The sequence below is a fragment of the Urocitellus parryii genome, chromosome 2 (assembly GCF_045843805.1).
Source record: "Urocitellus parryii isolate mUroPar1 chromosome 2, mUroPar1.hap1, whole genome shotgun sequence".
Lineage (NCBI taxonomy): Eukaryota > Metazoa > Chordata > Mammalia > Rodentia > Sciuridae > Urocitellus > Urocitellus parryii.
The window spans coordinates 94501217-94518995 of record NC_135532.1 but is presented as its reverse complement, the minus strand read 5'-3'; the positions used below and the strand labels follow the sequence as shown (position 1 = coordinate 94518995).

Sequence of the window (17779 nt, the reverse complement as noted above, 5' to 3'; positions counted from 1 at the left end):
ATTAATTTATTTTAGATTATAAAAACTTCCACTTTAATCAAGGCTTTTAAGGTGGAACAGATTTATCAATTAAAATGGAAAGTTTCCAATACAATGAAACATAAATCCATAAATCCATATATAATAACACCCAGCAGGAAAAAAACAAAACAGCAAGTTTACACAATCCCTGTAACAGCCACGGTCTGATTCTCAGATGCTCCATCCATCTGCCAAGTGTGTTCTGCTGGATACAAAGCACACTGTGGCTAAGGCTGTGGGCCACAAAGCACTCATCTGGGCCAGCAGTAGTGGCTCTATTCTACAAACAAAGCCTTATCAGCACATTCATACAGTGTATTGAGTATCCTTTAAATATAAAAGTAGAAAACAAGAAGGAAACATGATCATGTTATCAGAAAGATATCAGAAAGTTAGGGTAGCTATGTAAAGCTGGAGGCTTCATTTCTTTGGCTTCTTGGGTAGTGGCTGCCAAAATAGCAAGATATGAAGTTCTGGTTCATGGATCATATAATGAACCCATCCCTGACACCAAGATTCTTCCATTCAGATTCAGTGGGTTTTAGGGACCAGTTTGGCTCTGTCAGATTCAGTGGGTTTTAGGGACCAGTTTGGCTCTGTCAAGTACATGCCAGTACTTGAACTCCTTGTTGTCATATTTGTCTGAATAGTAAATTTGTTTGACATAATTGCTTTGCCTGAAGGCCTCCAGCACCAAGCTGCCAACCTCTCCAAAAGCATGCCAGATCTTTAGGTTGATTTTCTCAGGTATTTTGTCATGGGAGTGGAAAGCTGACTAGCACAAGATTGCATAATTTTTTGATTTGCCTTGAGGTTTTATAATCCAGTATTTTGTACATTGTATTTTTCAATGTTAGAATTTCCATATAGTTCTTTTGTTCCATTTTCTGGAGCTTCCATTTGTTTCCCAATATCCCTCATCTTTTTAGTTATATTGTCCACTTTTCTCTTTAAATTCTTTATTTTTAAGTTTTAGAGGTTTTATTTAGTTCTTTTGTTATTTTAAAAAAGTTTCCATTTGTTTGCCTGTAATAGCTTGTTACTATAATGAATTAGCTGATGCAGGATAACTTTCTAAAGAAAAGAGATTTATTTAGCTCAGTCTGGAGGCTCAGAGGCACGGTGCTGATATCACCATACTTCTGGGGAGCATTTCATGGAGGATGGCAGGAGCATGTATGAAAGGGGGAGATCATATCACTGAACAGGAAGTTAAAGAGCAAGTCAGGGGTCAGCCTCACTCTTATACTAACTTCCTCTTGAGAGAATTTCAGTCCAGGAAACAACATTCCCTTCCAAGGGCAGTGACCCCAAGGACCTGAGGAGCTAGCTCCCTGTAGTCCTCACCTCTTAAAGATCTCCCATTGCCTCTGTAGGGGCCAACTTCTAATGCACAAGTATTAAGGGACAAACCATATCCAAACCACAGCATCATCAGAATCTGACATCTTTTCTTTCATTTTTCCACCTTTTCCTCTAAAATATTTATCCATTCCATCCATATTTATATCATATTAGATATTCTAAAGTCCTTGTCTGCTAATTTGAACATATGAGTCATCTGTGAGTCTTCCTCTATTAATTTTTTCCCTTTTGGTTACAAGTCACAGTCTTTTCCCAGCTTCTTCATGTGTCTCATTTTTTAAAAATATATGCCAAACACAGGATAAATGTATTAGAGACTGAGCTAGGCCATTTTCCCATTAAACAGGAGTTCAGTTAGATTGGGACCGAGTTGTCACTACCTAGTTTTCATTCATCTCAGTTTCAGGTGTCTTGAGGGTGGGATTAGACCCTTTAGTTCCAGCATAAGTATGGAATCACTGCACTATTAGACTGGAAATCTTGCTTTGCCTGCCAGACCGGTCTCCGGTCTGATGGAGTCCCAAGGAGAAAATCATGGTTGCAGCTTCTGGTTACTCTAGCAGCTCATGTGCAGTCATTGAATGTTCAACTGATTTCTCCTCAACCCCACAACATTACTCTGCATCTGGAAGGCTCACAGCTCTCTGTTCCTGTGTCCAGAGTTTTGGTAAATAACCACAGTCATGAACTAGAAAAGGATTGAAATTGAATTTATGTACACTTTTTATATCTATTTTTCTTTGACAACTTAAAGAAAATTGCTATTTTTCTTTTTTAGTTCATCCAGTGTTTTCATGTTATGGTTACTGACCAAGTTATAGTCTCTGTGGCCCTCTATCTCCTAACTGGTGGTGAAATTCTTGATATTCTCATGAAGTAGCATTTCTTCCTCCTTTCTGGGGGAAGAAACTATAGGAAGTGGGATCTAGCTGAAGGGACTGGGTTCCTGGGACATGTTCTTGGGGTCTATATACTGTCCCTGGCCCCTTTCTATTTCCTAGCTGCCATAAGTTAATTAGTTTTTATTTGCCATGCTCTTCTATCATGTTGTACTGCTTCACCACCAGCCCAGAAACAATGGAACCAGCCAGCCATGAACTGAAATGTCTGAAACTGTGAGCCAAAATAAATCTTTCCTCCTCTAAGTTAATTTTTCCAGGTACTTTGTCACAGTAATGAAAAACTAACACAGTAATCATTGGTAACACTCTCTGTATTTACCTTTCTCCTTTATATTCATTTTCAAATCATGTATATGGGATCATAGTGATCTTTAATTTTTCACTTATATATACATCTTGGATATAATTCCTCATCAGTAATAATAGATCAACTCACTATTTTTAATATACAGTATTCTAAGATATAAACAGATTATAAACCACCAAAGCAATCCCCGATTGGTGGATATTTAAGTTTTTCAATTAAATGTTATTACCAATAACTGACTATCTTTATATGCTTGTATATCAATGGGCTAGTATTTGTGCTGCCTTGGCTTTAAAGCCAGGCTTTGGCCATTTATGGTTAAAAAAAAAAAAAGGCAGCACTTTTGTCTTTTCCTTGGTGAGGGCTCAACTGTTGGATTCATCTGGTGTCGAGTCATAGCAGCCCTTATGACATCATATCTCCCTCCTCAACTCTCTCTGCTTATGCCATGGCTAGAGGAATTCAGACCTGAGGGGGATTTGAACCATCTACACCCAATCCCTGTGTGACCAATGGTGAATACAAGAAAGCCAGATACACTAGGCTTTTTAAGGATGCCCCCATAGATATTTCAGGATGCAGGGACCCTCTGACATCTGAAGACTCTGGGAAACTCTGGGGATGTGTGGGCTATTGAATGGAGAGAGAGGGATGACAGCCTTACTCTTACTTTTCTCCTAACTGCTGATTGCAGGAGGAGGAGGAGCAGCCTGAAGATAAAGATGAAAATCCCTTATTATCAGAGAACCCATCAGAGGTAGAGGTAGGAGGAGCCTTGCCTTAAGTGTCACTGATCCTTGGGTCCTAATGCTTGTGCCTAATGTCTTTTGCATGGTCCTAAGCCAAGAGGAATAAACTCATTCTTGTTTATCCTTTTCCCCTGTTTCCTTTTCAGACTGATATTCTGGCTGAGACACAGAAAACGGACGATACTGAAGTAAGTCATACTTAATAAAAGTATGACTTCTCAGACCATAGTGGGCTGGGGCTGGGGCTGGGGCTGGGACTGTTGTGTTTATGAAATGGAGTGACCAAGACGTGAGAAGCTTGGCTTTGTTAGAATTGTGTGTGTGTGTGTGTGTGTGTGTGTGTGTGTGTGTGTGTGTGTTGAACTAATTCAAACTATGAAAGTCAAGAGAAGTGAAGATGGGGGAAGAGATGAGAGGTTGATATTTCTGGGTTGGATAAAACTTTTTTTTTTTTTTTTTTTTTGGTACCAGGGGTAGAACTCATTTTATATTTTAGCCTATTTTATATTTTATTTAGAGACAGGGTCTCGCTGAGTTGCTTAGGGACTTGCTAAGTTTCGGAGGCTGGCTTTGAACTCGTGATCCTCCTGCCTCAACCTACTGAGCAGCTGGGATTACAGGTGTGCACCACCACACCTGGCTGGGTAAAACTTTTAATACCCGGACTTGACAGGGAGGGAGTAGTTTGTAAAATGAGGTAGAGTCAAGAATGAGGGCAGGATGACTTAAGGATGCCACTCCCCTCCCAGCAGTTGGTGGGAGGGTCTAAAGGGATATGGGTCTTGGTTAGGCAGATCATGATTGTCTTTTGACTCATATCATAGAGTTTTGCTGTAGCTTGGCTAACCTGATCTATGGGAAAACTGATTGCCAGGGAAGGTGTATTCCCATTTTACAGACTGAGACTAGGACTCAAAGAGCAAGGTGATACGATTGTAACCATTAAGCAGAAGGTGACAGAGGCAGGTCACTGACCTGCTCTTCTTGTTCCAGCCAATTTTAGAAGGGTTTCTAGGGACTCAGAAATCTTTCCTGGAACACCTTAGACTGAAATGGGTGGGGAACATTCTCTGAATGTCTCCTCTTTTTTTCTTGCAAGGCTCCAGTGATCCAGGATGAGATCTCCAAAGAAGATAAGGCAGTTATAAAGATCCAGTCTTGGTGGCGGGGCACACTGGTGCGTAGGACACTGCTACACGCTGCCCTCAGGGCTTGGGTCATTCAGTGCTGGTGGAGGCTGATGCAAGCAAAATTTGCAGAGAAGAGGCGCCGGGTGACACTTGATAAATTTTCACGGGAGGAGTGGGCAGCAGTCAGACTGCAGTCCTGGGCCCGCATGTGGCGCATCCGTCAGCGCTACTGCCAGGTGCTCAATGCTGTTCGTATTATCCAGGCCTACTGGAGGTGCCACACCTGTGCTTCCCGGGGTCTCATCAAAGGCCAATACCGAGTCACAGCCAGCCAGCTGCATCTCGAGTTGGAGATCCTGCTGGGCTCAGGGCCCTGTGTTGTGACAGAGTGTATTCCCCTCCCAATAAAGCAGTGAAGTGATCTTCCAAATACTTCCTTTGTTTGACAAACTGCGGAAGGACATGGTAGATGATGAGAGACACTTGACATCAAGTATGTTAGTGCTAAAGAATTGAGGGGTTATCTGAAGCTCTGTGTAGAGAAGGATCTGAGCTCCTTGTCTAGACTGAGCAGACTATAATTGATTAGCAATGGCGCCAAAGGTAGGAAAGCAGGGGTTACAGATTGATAAGGCTGACAAACCCCAGGGGGGCATCACTCATGCTTGGTCTAGGGAATGGCACACTCTCTCCAAAACTGTGTAAAGTAGAAATTCAGGGTGGGGGTCATAGCAATGGCGGTACATTTGCCAGGAATTTCACCCAGCTGGGCCTAGTTGCTCAGGGCTTGTTCCTTATTACCATGATTAAGAAAAGCCCACCCACCACAAGCCCATAATCTTGTCTCCCTGCACAACTGGGGTTGTATCCCTGAGGACAGCTTGTAAGAATTTGAGACCCAAACAGGAAGCTGTTAGAGAGCCCAATCAAATTCATTCCCCCCCCCCCCCCTCTCTCTCTCTCTCTCTCTCTCTCTCTCTCTCTCTCTCTCTCTCTCTCTCTCTCTCGTTTTTTTTTGGTGGTGCTGGGGATTGAACCTAGAGCCTTGTGCATATAAGATAAGCACTTCAACAACTGAGCTATACCCCCAGCCCCTCAAATTCTCATTCCCACCTTAAACATCATGTGTCCCTTACCCTTCAGCCCAGATGGGGGCTAGGATTCATTTTCCTCCACCCATGGCCAGTGTGAGAGGTCTCTCACAGCATGGGGACGGGGGAGATGGCATTCTACTGCCAGCCCTACCCTAAGGTGAGTGTCACACCTCAAGCTATCACAGACCCTGGAGCTGAGGAAGCCTTAGCTTTGTCTTGTCTCTGTACAGGATGTTCCAGGTAGAATTGAAAGTCCCTTCCTGTGACATGCTGCTACTTGGGAGTGGAAATGGGGCTAGTTGGTAATAAAAGGCCAATTAAGAGGTTAAAGCCAGTCTGCCCCTCTTCTTGCCTGGATACTGCTATCTCACAGGTCCCTGCAGAGAGGGAGGAGTCTGAGGTCTGAGTTGTTTGCTTCAAAGAAGAGTCCTTTCCTTCAGAGCTCTATATCCAGCCCTGCTCTATTGACTCTTCCCTGGTGACCTAATCTTGTAGCTCACAGAGGTTCTGAGACAATGCCCAGGGCTCTCAGGCTCCAACTCTCTGTCTTGTACTTAGGTATTAACTCTTTGTTTTCTGTTCTTTTGCCTCAGTGCCTGGGTCTTTCACTCTCTCTCTCTGAAGGATTTCTGTCACTCTCTGATCTAGGTCAGGTCCCTAGCTCTGTCTGTCACTGCCATGTGGCTACGGACAAATTGATTCCTTTCTCTAAGTCTCAGTTTCATGAGTTGTGAAACAGAGCTAATGACCCCCACCTTTTAGGATAAATGTCAAATACTGTGATACCTCATTGTTCTGCTGTTCTTTAAAACATGAAGTTGTACACCTTAAATATGATTGTGTGTATATATATATATATTTTTTTTAAATTTATTTTTTAGTTGTAGTTGGACACAATATCTTTATTTATTTTTATGTGGTGCTGAGGATCAAACTCAGGGCCCTGCACATGCTAGGTGAGCGCTCTACCACTGAGCCACAACTCAGCCCCAATCCACAACCCAGCCCCTGTATTTATATATTTTTAACATGTCAATTAAAACTCAATAAAGCTAAAAAAAAAATCAGCATCATCCACAAAACAGACATAGACTTTAAATGCTGGTGGACATGGAAAAAGCAAATTCTGGGGTCGGCTGGAATGATCCACAAAACTCTTACAGGTGATCTAGCCCTGCTCCCAGACCATCTCAGTGGGCAGGGCTGGGAAGTATATGTTTGTATACATGCACAAACAATACTCACATCACTGTTTATTTCTATATCTTTCTATGTTGGAATCTGTGAGTTCCTTTGAGACCTTCAATCCCAATCTAAACTCACTGAGTTCATTCTAGTTTTCTCCTTTCCATATTCTTCTCTCCTTGCTTTTTTTTTTTTTTTTTTTTTTTTTTGATACTGGGAATTGAGCTCGGGTGCTTCACTACAGAGTTACATCCATCCTCAGCCCTTTCTATCTTTTTATTTTGAGTTAGGGTCTTGCTGAGTTGCCCAGGCTGGCCTCATACTTGCAATCCTCCTACCTCGACCTCCCAAATTGCTGGGATTACAGGCATGTGCCACTGCACCTCTCTTAATTTTCTTATTTGATCTTCCTTACAGTTACCTAATTTTCCATGGTTTCTGCTGATCTCTTTCCTGTACAAACACCTTCTCTACCTTGCTTGGGCTCTGATACCTCAGTGGACGATTGTTCTCTTCATGTGGTTCTGTCCCCTCATTGTTCTGCTACTCTGTGGAAATGCCCCTCTCGCCCATCTAGAGTTGTCAGGAAATGTCAGGACACCCTCTATGTATCAATTCTCTGTATAGTGCCCAAGTTCTGACTTAACTATGAGACAAGGCTGCCTTCCTCATCCCATGGGATATGATACACATTATTGATATGACCTTGGACCCCTGTGTGGACTCTTCTTTCTGCCAGGTTCTCTCCCTCTCAACACCAATGCCTTGGGCACTCTTCTTGGCATCCTCACTGGCTTTGTGCCACGGCTGTTCTCTCCTCTCCAGGTACATTTACATTGAAATGTAGAAAGAAAGATGAAAGAAAGAAAGAAAAGGGAGGAAGGAAGGAAGGAAGGGAGGGAAAGAAAGGAAGGAAGGAAGGAAGGAAGGAAGGAAGGAAGGAAGGAAGGGAGGACAAGAGAAAACTAAAATTCTAATTAAAAAGCAGAGACAGGGCTGGGGTTGTGGCTCAGTGGTAGAGCGCTTGCCTAGCATGTATGAGGCACTGGGTTTGATTCTCAGCACCACATATAACTAAATGAAATAAAGGTCCATTAACAACTGAAAAAAAAATCAGAGACAAACCATCTGCAGAAGAAAATTCTCAGTCACTGGCTAAAATTTGTTTAGGTTTTCATCCTAAACCTGAAGGAAACATAACCACATAGAAAACTCAGAAAACATCCAAGAGAAAATGGATCCAAATGTATAAGCACAGGTTCAGGACTTCCTTTCCTTCTATGAATTCATAGGAACAACAGAAAAATAATATATTAATTCCAAAATCTCTAATTGTACCTAAATAGGAAGGGATAATCAGTAGATAGAAATTATGTGAAATCTCTAAAAGAAGGCATATGTGAAAAAAGACTGAAAGAAAATAAGTTATAAAAAAGGTCTTGGGCAAAAAGGAAAGAGTGGCTACATAGGCTGTCCAAGCAGCTGGCTTTGGTTGCTGCAGGGGCTGATTGCAATGTACTAACCAGCTCTCCAGGGAACCAGGCAGCTGGCAAGAGAGGGCTTGTGTCCAGGTGGCCCTCTCTTGAGAGTGTGCTGAGGAGGAGTGGCAGGGCCTTGTGTCATGTCCTTAACCAGGAGACTGATGAGCCTGCCATGAGCCTGCCTCAAACCTCCCTTGTAATCCTCAGAGTCAGGGACATGGCAATTATCAACCAGCTGTGGGGAAGTCAAAATACAAAGAGGGACACCCAAACAAGAACCATCAAACTTTGGAAAGCCACAGCATGAAAAAAAACATCCCTAAACCCCATAAGCGGAAACACAATGGCCAAGGGAAAGTCTTAAGAAAGGTTTAAAAAGTGAATTTAATATGCTCAGTGGACAGAGGAAAATATCTTAAGTATGAAAAAAGCAAACCATTATTTATGGACCTTAGGAAAAATGCTTGTCAAAATTAACAGATGGGATGAGTAGCAAAAAAGACATCTAAAGTGCAGATTAGTGAGTGCAATGTTTGACATGAAGAATAATCCTGGATTGCAGCACAACAGGGCAAAGAAATGAAAAGGTTAGAGAAAATAAGCAGTGATCCAGAAGTTTCTGCCATGGTTGAGTGTCTGTCCCTGAGAAAGAAAGTACAGAAATGGATGGCAGCAACATTACAGCGTGAATGACTCCCAGAGCTTATAGGAACTCACTTGCCCTCAAAAGGTAAAAGAAAACAGATTGACAGCAACAGAGGTTGCAGCACAGTGTCATTACTGAGGAATATAAAACACTCCAAAAGTTAAAGAGGAGGAGAAAGCAACAAATTACCAACTAGGGAATAAGTTTCAGATTGATGTCTGCCCTCAGCAGCAACATGGGGTCCAAGGAGAGAGTGAAGCAACACCCTCGTGCTCTGATAGAAAATATATTTAAGCATCGAGTGATATGCTATCTCAAATGCCATTCAAGCACAAAAGCAGAGTAGAAAGCATTTTTATTAATTTAGAGACTTCTTTATTAATTCACAGTTTGGTTTGTAACTGTCAGCTCCTTCAGGGGTCACTTGGGTGGCAGAGAGCCTGCCTTGTCTGAGGTCAAAGCCCTTCCATATGCCAATTACAGTGACTGATCCAGGTGAACAGAGACCTGGGAATTGAACTCTGGTTGGAGCAATTCTGCTGGGTCATTTCATCCTCATAGCTTCATATGGTACCTGCAAAGCTTAGTAAGGGAGTATGATGAACAAACTATACAGCCATTGATTTGATGAAATGCATCAATTCTTTGAAAAGCAAAAACTACCAAACACTTGACCAAGATGAAACAAATAACCTGAGTTATACTACAGCCATTAAAAAAAAATTGAATTTAAGCTGAGCATGGTGGCCTATCTGATACCAAGACCAGTGTTACAATAGAAAATTATGGACCAATGTGCCTCATGAACGTAGAAGCAAACAAAACAAAACAAAACGAACAACAAATTATCAGATCCAACTTTGCAACATATCCAAAAGTATCTCTCTCACACACCCCATGAATGGGGATTTATTTCAGATATACAGTGGGGTATGATGATCTAGATCCTTATCCCTGGGGAATCTCATTCTCTGGTTGCGCTTCTTAGGCCATGATTAACCATATGGGTTCATCTACCATTACAATTGAGGGTAAGGCACCAAGAGATCGTCCAGTGACTCACTCAAAGGGTATTATCTGCCCCCAGAGTATAGCCCACCCCATCCTAATGATCAGGGTTATTATTCCTGCTAATATGGTGACTCCTTTTAGTACTAGCACATTTCTTGGCAAAAGGAGGCTGATGTGAACAGGTCATAGTCATAGCTTTAATGCTCTCTCTCTGGCAGAGATGCTAGTCAAAGATGAAGGAAATCTAGAAAGGGTGGTAGATGACTCGGGTGGGGGGAGAAAGGAGTGTGAGTAATGGCTCCAAGGTCAACTGTAGTAGTGGGGACTTCAGTGTGTCTCTCTGAGATAAGATGTCTCTCTGGAATCTTGAAGAAGCTATTTTGAAGTGGTGAAAACTTACTACAGGAAGCAGGTAGATCTGAGTGGCATAAAGGGATGGGTCACAGAAGATGTGTGGATGTAGTGGATCCTTGCTGAATAGTGGGTGATGCATCACACAAGAGTTGGGAATACTGGCTGCTCTTGGGTCACTGCTCTCTCTTTCTGAGAATTGCCTTTGGCCCCAGGGAAAAGAGTTGACCAGTTCTGTCTTCTCCTTAGGGGAATACTGCAGCCAGTGACTGGCTTGTGATTAGTGAGGGTTGACTTATGTCCCCACAGAAAGATATGTTGAAGTCCTAATTCCCAGTACCTAAGAATGTGACCACTACAGTTTGGATCTGGAATGTCCCCTGAAGGCCTAACACAAAGGTGTACTCCCCAACTTGGCACTACTGGGAGGTAGTGAAAAGTATAGGGGTGGGGGGCAGTGAAAGTTTTTTTGGGGGACTGTGGAACCCTAGTCTCTTTCTCTCTTTTTTCCTCAGCTGTAAAGTGGGACTAATGTCACTCCATTGTTATTCCCATGGACAGTGGATTCTGGTGATGAGGGCCTTGCCTCTGAAGCCAGACAGATGAAGGCTCTAAACTTATGCAGGTCTCACAGGGTCTAGCCAACACTTTCATCTTCAAATGTATGCTTCCAGAAACTTCCCTGTCCCACACATTTTGTCCCCACTATTTCCCCCATCCTCTGTCTTCCTCTCCCACTCACCCCAGTAACTTCACACCAACATGCTCCCCAGCCTCAAATGGCCTCCTTTCCTTCCCTGCTTTCTCCTTATAGATCCACACAGGCTTTTCCCTTAGGCACCCTGTACATTCCAAATGCATGTCTCAGTGACCCCTTGGACTGTGACTTTGAGGGGAAATAATGTCCAGGTGGGTCTTTAGAGGTTGGGTAGAGGTGGGTCTGTTGCGCTACCGGTCATCCATCCAATTGAGACCTTGATGCCCTCCAAGACAGTGAAAGACAGAAAAGCACTTGAACCCATTTGTATACAAATAAGTGCTTATATTTGGGTCATCTTTTTCTTTTTTTTTAATTAAAAATTTTTAAATTCTAATTTGTTATATATGACAGCAGAATGCAATTCAATTCATATTACACAAATAAAGCACAATTTTTCATGTCTCTGCACACAAAGTAGAGTCATACCATTCGTGTTTTCATACATGTTGTTAGGGTAATGATGTCCATCTCATTCCACTGTCTTTCCTACCCCATGCTCCCTCACCTCCCCAGCCTCCCTTTTGCCCTATCTAAAGTTTGTCTATTCCTCCCATGCTTCCCGCCCGCCATCCCCATTATGAATCAGCATACTTATATCAGAGAAGACTTTTGGCATTTGGTTTTTTGGGATTAGCTTACTTGACTTAGCATTATATTCTCCAGCTCCATCCATTTACCTGCAAATGCCATGATTTTATTCTCTTTTAAGGCTGAATAATATTCTATTGTGTATATATACCACATTTTCTTTATCCATTCATCTACTGAAGGGCATCTCAGTTGGATCCACAGTTTAGCTATTGTGAATTGTACATCAATGGGGCTACGTCCCTGTAATGTGCCGTTTTTTAAGTCCTTTGGGTATAAACCAAGGAGAGGGATAGCTGGGTCAAATGGTGGTTCCACTCCCAGTTTTCCAAGGAATCTCCATACTGCTTTTCATATTGGTTGCACCAATTTGCAGTCCCAAAAGCAACATATGAGTGTGCCTTTTCCCCACATCCTCACCAACACTTATTGTTGTTTGTCTTCATAATAGCTGCCATTCTGACTGGAGTGAGATGAAATCTTAGAGTAGTTTTGATTTGCATTTCTCTAATTGCTAGAGATGTTGAATATTTTTCATATATTTATTTATTGATTGTATATCCTCTTCTGAGAAGTGTCTGTTCAGGTCCTTGGCCCATTTATTGATTGGGTTATTCGTTTTTTTCAGTGTTAAGATTTTTGAGTTCTTTATATACCCTAGAGATTAGTGCTCTATCTGATGTGTGTGTGGCAAAAATTTGCTTCCAAAATGTAGGCTCTCTATTCACCTCACATATTGTTTCTTTTGCTGAAAAGAAACTTTTTAGTTTGAATCCATCCCACTTATTGATTCTTGATTTTAATTCTTGTGCTGTAGGAGTTTTATTAAGGAAGTTGGGGCCTAATCTGACATGATAGAGATTTGGGTCTACTTTTTCTTTTAATAGGCACAGTGTCTCTGTTTTAATTCCTAGGTCCTGATTCACTTTGTGTTGAGTTTTGTGAGAGAGATAGGGGTTTACTTTTATTTTGTTGCATATGGATTTCTAGTTTTCCCAGCACCATTTGTTGAAGAGACTATCTTTTCTCCAATATATGTTTTGGTGCCTTTGTCTAATATAAGATAACTGTACTTATGTGGGTTTTTCTCTGTGTCCTATATTCTGTACCATTGGTCTACATGTCTATTTGGTGCCAATACTATGCTGTTTTTGTTATTATAGCTCTGAGTATAGTTTAAGGTCTGGCATATTGATGCCATCTGCTTCACTCTTCTTGGTAATCATCTTTTTCTTCATCTTGATTTACTTCACTTACTAGATCTTGTGTACCCTTCTATATCGCTTTCTAGAGAACAAACTCATTCTAATTGTTTTTTAGTATACGACTGTTTCAATCAACTGAAACCCATTTAATGAACATCAGCCAGGTGATAATGAGTATCATCATATGCTTTTGTGTCACTCACCATTTGGAGTGTTTTTATTTTTAATTTTTGAGGTACTGGGAATTGAACCCATGACCCTGTGACATCGCCAGCCTTTTTCCAATTTTATTTTAAGGCAGGGTATTACTATGTTGCCTGAGCTGGCCTCAAACTTGCCATCCCACTGCCTCAGACTCCCAAGTTGATGGGATTATAGGCAAGTACCGCTCCATCTGGCTTGGGGTGTTATTTTTGTAGATATTTGGCAGAAAAGGACAGTTCTTCTGGGCTTCCCTTAGAAGGGCTCAACTGTTGGAAGCCATGCTGGTGCCTGAGTCATAGGTGCCCTTATGACATCACCATAAACACAGCCTTTTCTCTACTCCCCCCACCCCCACTCTTTCACTGGAGCTTTGGCTGGAGGGCAGACCGGAGGGTGATGGAACCATCTAGCCCACAACTATGGGTAATTTAGTAGAGTACAGACCTGTGGGGGTTTGACCATCCATCCCCTGGTTAGGGACATTAATTGTTTTTTTTTTGGTGGGGGCCGGGGGAGTACTGAGGATTGAACTCAGGGGCACTCAACCACTGAACCATAGCGCCCCATTTTGTATTTTATTTAGAGACAGGATCTCACTGAGTTGCTTAATGCCTTGCTTTTTGCTGAGGCTGGAATTGAACTCATGATCCTCTTGCCTCACCTCCTGAGCCACTGGGATTATAGGTATGCAACATCGTACTCAGCACATTCATTGATTTTTTTTTTATAATGTTAGACCAACCATGCAAAGAAAAGACCACCAGACTCCAATTGAAATCAAATTAAATCAAGCTTATAATTTCAACCGGCAGGGCTACCTCTCTCAACAAAAACCGTGGGAACAAAAGCAGCCCCACAGCTCTCCAGGAGTGCAGCTTTATAGCCCAGAAAGTTACACAAAGTGGGGTTTGAGAACTTACAGATAACAAAAATCTGATGAGCATAACACAAAGGCTAGTTTATATTTTTGCTGGCCCCAACATCAGAATTTATGAAGGTTGTCTTTATGAAGGTCATTAGAGCCTCAGAGAGGGTTGTTATCTGGCCGGGGAAGGCCAAGGTTTATGAGGCATCATTAAATTTCAGAGAGGGTTGTTATCTAGGAAAGCCAGTCATGGGTGAGTTCAAGGCACAGGCAGGCATTCCAAGCAAGTTTAAAAATCGCAGTAATTTATAGTAAAGCCGAAATTAGCTTTTCATGCCTTTGTGGTGAGATGGCTCCCAATCTTAAGAGGGAATTAGTCTGGGTTTATCATATAATACTTTTATTTTTTAAATTGCTTTTATTTTTTTAAATTCATGTCAATAGAATGTATCACAATTCTTATTACACATATAGAAACACAATTTTTCATATCTCTTTATATAAAGTATGTTCACATTAATTCATGTCTTCATACATGTACTTTGGATAATGATGTCCATCACATTCCACCATCATTGCTAACCATTCATTGATTTTTAACAGATGGATCCATCCAAACTTTCTGAGAGGGCAGGGTAAATTTCCTGTAGTTTCTTTGAGAGGGTATTCCCTCTTCGTGTCTGGAGTCCTGGGAAAGGCGTGGAAGTTGGGGTTGTGGTTGATTTGACATCTGGTGATAGGAGAGCACCTTTTACCTTATCCTGTGTTTCCCCCCCTGAACTCCAGTGTAGAAAGACAACAACCCATTTTAAATTATCATCGAAGAGGATGATGAAATCACATTGATAGAACAGAACTTGAGGAAGCAGAGGAGAGAAGAGGGAATCAACTCCACACATCTCCTCACTCACTACCCTGCTGCCTCTATACCATGTTCACTACCTCCCTAGGTCCTCAACTCCTAAGGTAGCTAGGTCTAGCTTTTGCTGTGGACATCTCTGGCCTTCGAAGTCCAGTGGCATGACTCAAAGACCTGAAAATGTTATTTATTGTCCAAAGATATGTTTCACTGAGAGGGGCACTTGCTGTCATTATGCCAAGACACCAGGCATAAACCCAGGCCATCCCAGGTAAACTGGGATAAATGGCTGCTGTACACAGAGCTGGGATGAACAGAGATTGTCTCCTCCTCCTCTTATTCTTTTCTCCATTTCACCCTTAAGCAGAGAGAGTTGGGTCTGGCTGAGATAAGGAGCAGGGAGTGTGGCAAGGAGTGTAGACCCAGGCCACATAGGTTTGGGAGCTGTCATGGGGCTATGTTTAGGAATGCAAGGGCCAAGGTGTGGGAAGCCAGGTTTTAAAATGTGTGTGTTAGTGTGGATGAATATTTGTTTGCACCCATGTATATGTTAACTCATGTTGAACCTGTCAATAACAAGGTGAGGTGGAAGAATCTTTGACTACTTTGGTGAGGCAGAGGGGACACAACAGTTTGTGGTTAAACAGCTCAATGGCTAACCTGCGGATAGGCCAGAACTGGGGGTCTAGCTACCGTGAGGGAGTCTATCCTATTCCCTCTATCAAAATATCATTGTTGGAGACCATCGTGGTTGTCAGAGGCAGGGTGCAGGGCAAGCCAAGAGGGGTGGGAAGGATCTGAAGAGATGGTCATGGATTCCAGATAAGCTGTCCTGTCCAGGTGAAACTTGAAGCTCTTTTACCTCTAAATCATGATATTCTTGCTCTAGACTGGCCAACTAAATGAGGAACACTGGGTGAAATAGCTAGAGCAGACATACCCCAATTTTACAAACAGTGACATTTAGACTTAGAGGTCAATGTGATGCTTCCATGTCCATCAGCCAGAAACTAGCAGAAACTAGCAGAAACTACCTGGTCTCTTGGGTCTAGCTGTGGCCATGCCCAGTGCTCCTGAAATCTTAAGGAAGTGGCCATTGTTGATACACATGCGTGCTCCTGGCACACCCTGAGTTTCCTAAGTGTCCTAAACATTCTCTGCGTTCTCTTGCCAGGCTCCAACGACGACGCCGCGGATGAGAAGGTCATCATAAGCACAGAGGATACTGCTGCTGTGTTCATCCAGGCCTGGTGGCGAGGCACGTTGGTGCGACGCACACTGCTGCATGCTTCCCTCAGGGCGTGGACCATCCAGTTATGGTGGAGGCAGATACGGGTGAAGCTCATGGAAAATAGGCGGCGTAATGCGCTGGATTTCTATGCGCGGAAAGAGTGGGCAGTCGTCACGCTGCAGGCGTGGGTCCGAATGTGGCGCATCCGCACACGATACTGTCGATTGCTAAATGCTGTCCGCATCATCCAGGTTTATTGGCGTTGGCATAGTTGTCATACCCGTGGTTTTATTCAGGGAGACTATGCTCTCAAAGAAAACCAATTGAATATTCAACTTGAAATCTCTCTGGGTTCACAGGCTTGTAAGGTGCAACAACACATACCCCTTCCATTAAAAGAATGATCAGGTCTGCTCTATCTGCGTTCCCAGCTGTCTTTTTATTTGACATATTTCCAGGAGGTCATCGTTGGAGCTTATGATGGCAGATACTGTAGGCAACTCACAAATCAGCTTTGGGGAATCAGCAGGGGTAGTCTGGTTACAAGTGAATAACCCTTTGCAGAGCCTAGCCTTGTGTGCTGCAGTTGGGGAGACACCCAAGAGGATCAATTCTAGGGAGACTATGTAAATAGTGCTCCTTGTGGCCCCTTGGAGTTTTGCATCATCCTTGGCTCTTTTTTGGGGAGTACTGTTTTCTAAGACTTATTTAAAGAATTATGGTAAAACATAAAAGTTTACCATTTTAACTGTTTTAAAATGTACAGTTCAGCGACTTAAGTTTAATCACCTTGTGATATCATTACCACCGATCATCTCTGTAAGAGGGGTCCGGCGGAACGTCAGAGGGAGAGACCACACACAAGAGACTTACTCCATGCAATTGGCAAAAGGGGATTTATTGGGGATCCATTCCAGCGCGCTGGGACTCTGTGCCCACTCAAGAAGGGAGCGCAGCTCAGAGCCACGAGCAGAGGTTCAAACAGAGCTTAAGTACACTTTTTGGGGAGGGCGGGAGGCTTTGCATACATCAGAACAAATCATCATGAGGCCCGGGGAAATTGAACAACAACTCTGAAACGTGATTGGCACATTCATTGGTGGGAACAGATTGGGCGGGGGTTGATTGGTCATTTGTAAGCGGGTTACACATTCAAACTGATTGGTCCAGGCCCTGTGACGAACTGCACAGGGCCCTAGGCTAAATGGCCAGTAGGGTGTTGTCTTAACTATCTCAGGAATCTGGGTGTAACAGAGGAACTTAATAATACCTAATCTTTTATATTCAAGCTTTCCAGCTTAGAAACTTTACCCTTTCAATCTCCAGAACTTTTTGGGTTTTGCAAAACTGAAACTTTGTACCCATTAAACACCAATTCCTCATCCTTCCAGCCCCTTGCAACCATTATTCTATTTTTTTTTTTTTTGTGGGGCATACTAAGGATTGAACTCAAGGGCACTCAAACGCTCTGCTACATCCCCAGTCCTATTTTGTATTTTATTTAGAGACAGGATCTAATTGAGTTGCTTAGTGCCTTCCTTTGGCTGAGGCTGGCTTTGAAATCGTGATCTTCCTGCTTCAGCCTTCCGAGCCTCTGGGATCACAGGCATGTTCCACCACTGCACCCACCTCCACCATTTTATTTTGTCCCAAAATTTGACTAATCTAACTGACTAATCTAGATCACTCATGCCGCAGTCTTGGCTGGGCACAAGATCACGAGCTACTCACAGCTTTGTAGATTCAAACAGCAATTCTTTATTCCCGAACTCACACCAGCCTCCACACACGTTCAGGGGAAATCTAAAATCTGCCCGCACAATTC

At 42.7% G+C, this 17779-nt stretch overlaps 2 protein-coding genes and 1 pseudogene across 2 annotated transcripts; 2 read left to right on the top strand and 1 right to left on the bottom strand.

Annotated features, from left to right (window-relative positions):
• Positions 1–441: 441 nt before the first annotated feature.
• LOC113179363 (cyclin-dependent kinases regulatory subunit 1 pseudogene) lies at positions 442–1922 on the bottom strand (annotated as a pseudogene).
• Positions 1923–2489: 567 nt separating this feature from the next.
• Positions 2490–4890, top strand: LOC113179364 (IQ domain-containing protein F5). The gene is made up of 4 exons (XM_026383933.1): positions 2490–2501; positions 3290–3358; positions 3491–3532; positions 4444–4890. Exons 1-4 carry the CDS (start codon positions 2490–2492, stop codon positions 4888–4890), a joined length of 570 nt encoding a protein of 189 aa, XP_026239718.1.
• A 9223-nt stretch (positions 4891–14113) lies between these two features.
• LOC113179365 (IQ domain-containing protein F5) lies at positions 14114–16358 on the top strand. The gene is made up of 2 exons (XM_026383934.1): positions 14114–14117; positions 15898–16358. The coding sequence occupies exons 1-2, from the start codon at positions 14114–14116 to the stop codon at positions 16356–16358; spliced, it is 465 nt and encodes a 154-aa protein (XP_026239719.1).
• Positions 16359–17779: the final 1421 nt, after the last annotated feature.

Excerpts from the sequence above, each read along its gene's own strand:
- LOC113179364 (XM_026383933.1), top strand. Across the intron at positions 3,359-3,490 it reads AGAACCCATCAGAGGTAGAG|ACTGATATTCTGGCTGAGAC; the intron begins GTAGGAGGAGCC and ends TTTCCTTTTCAG. Across the intron at positions 3,533-4,443 it reads AGAAAACGGACGATACTGAA|GCTCCAGTGATCCAGGATGA; the intron begins GTAAGTCATACT and ends TTTTCTTGCAAG.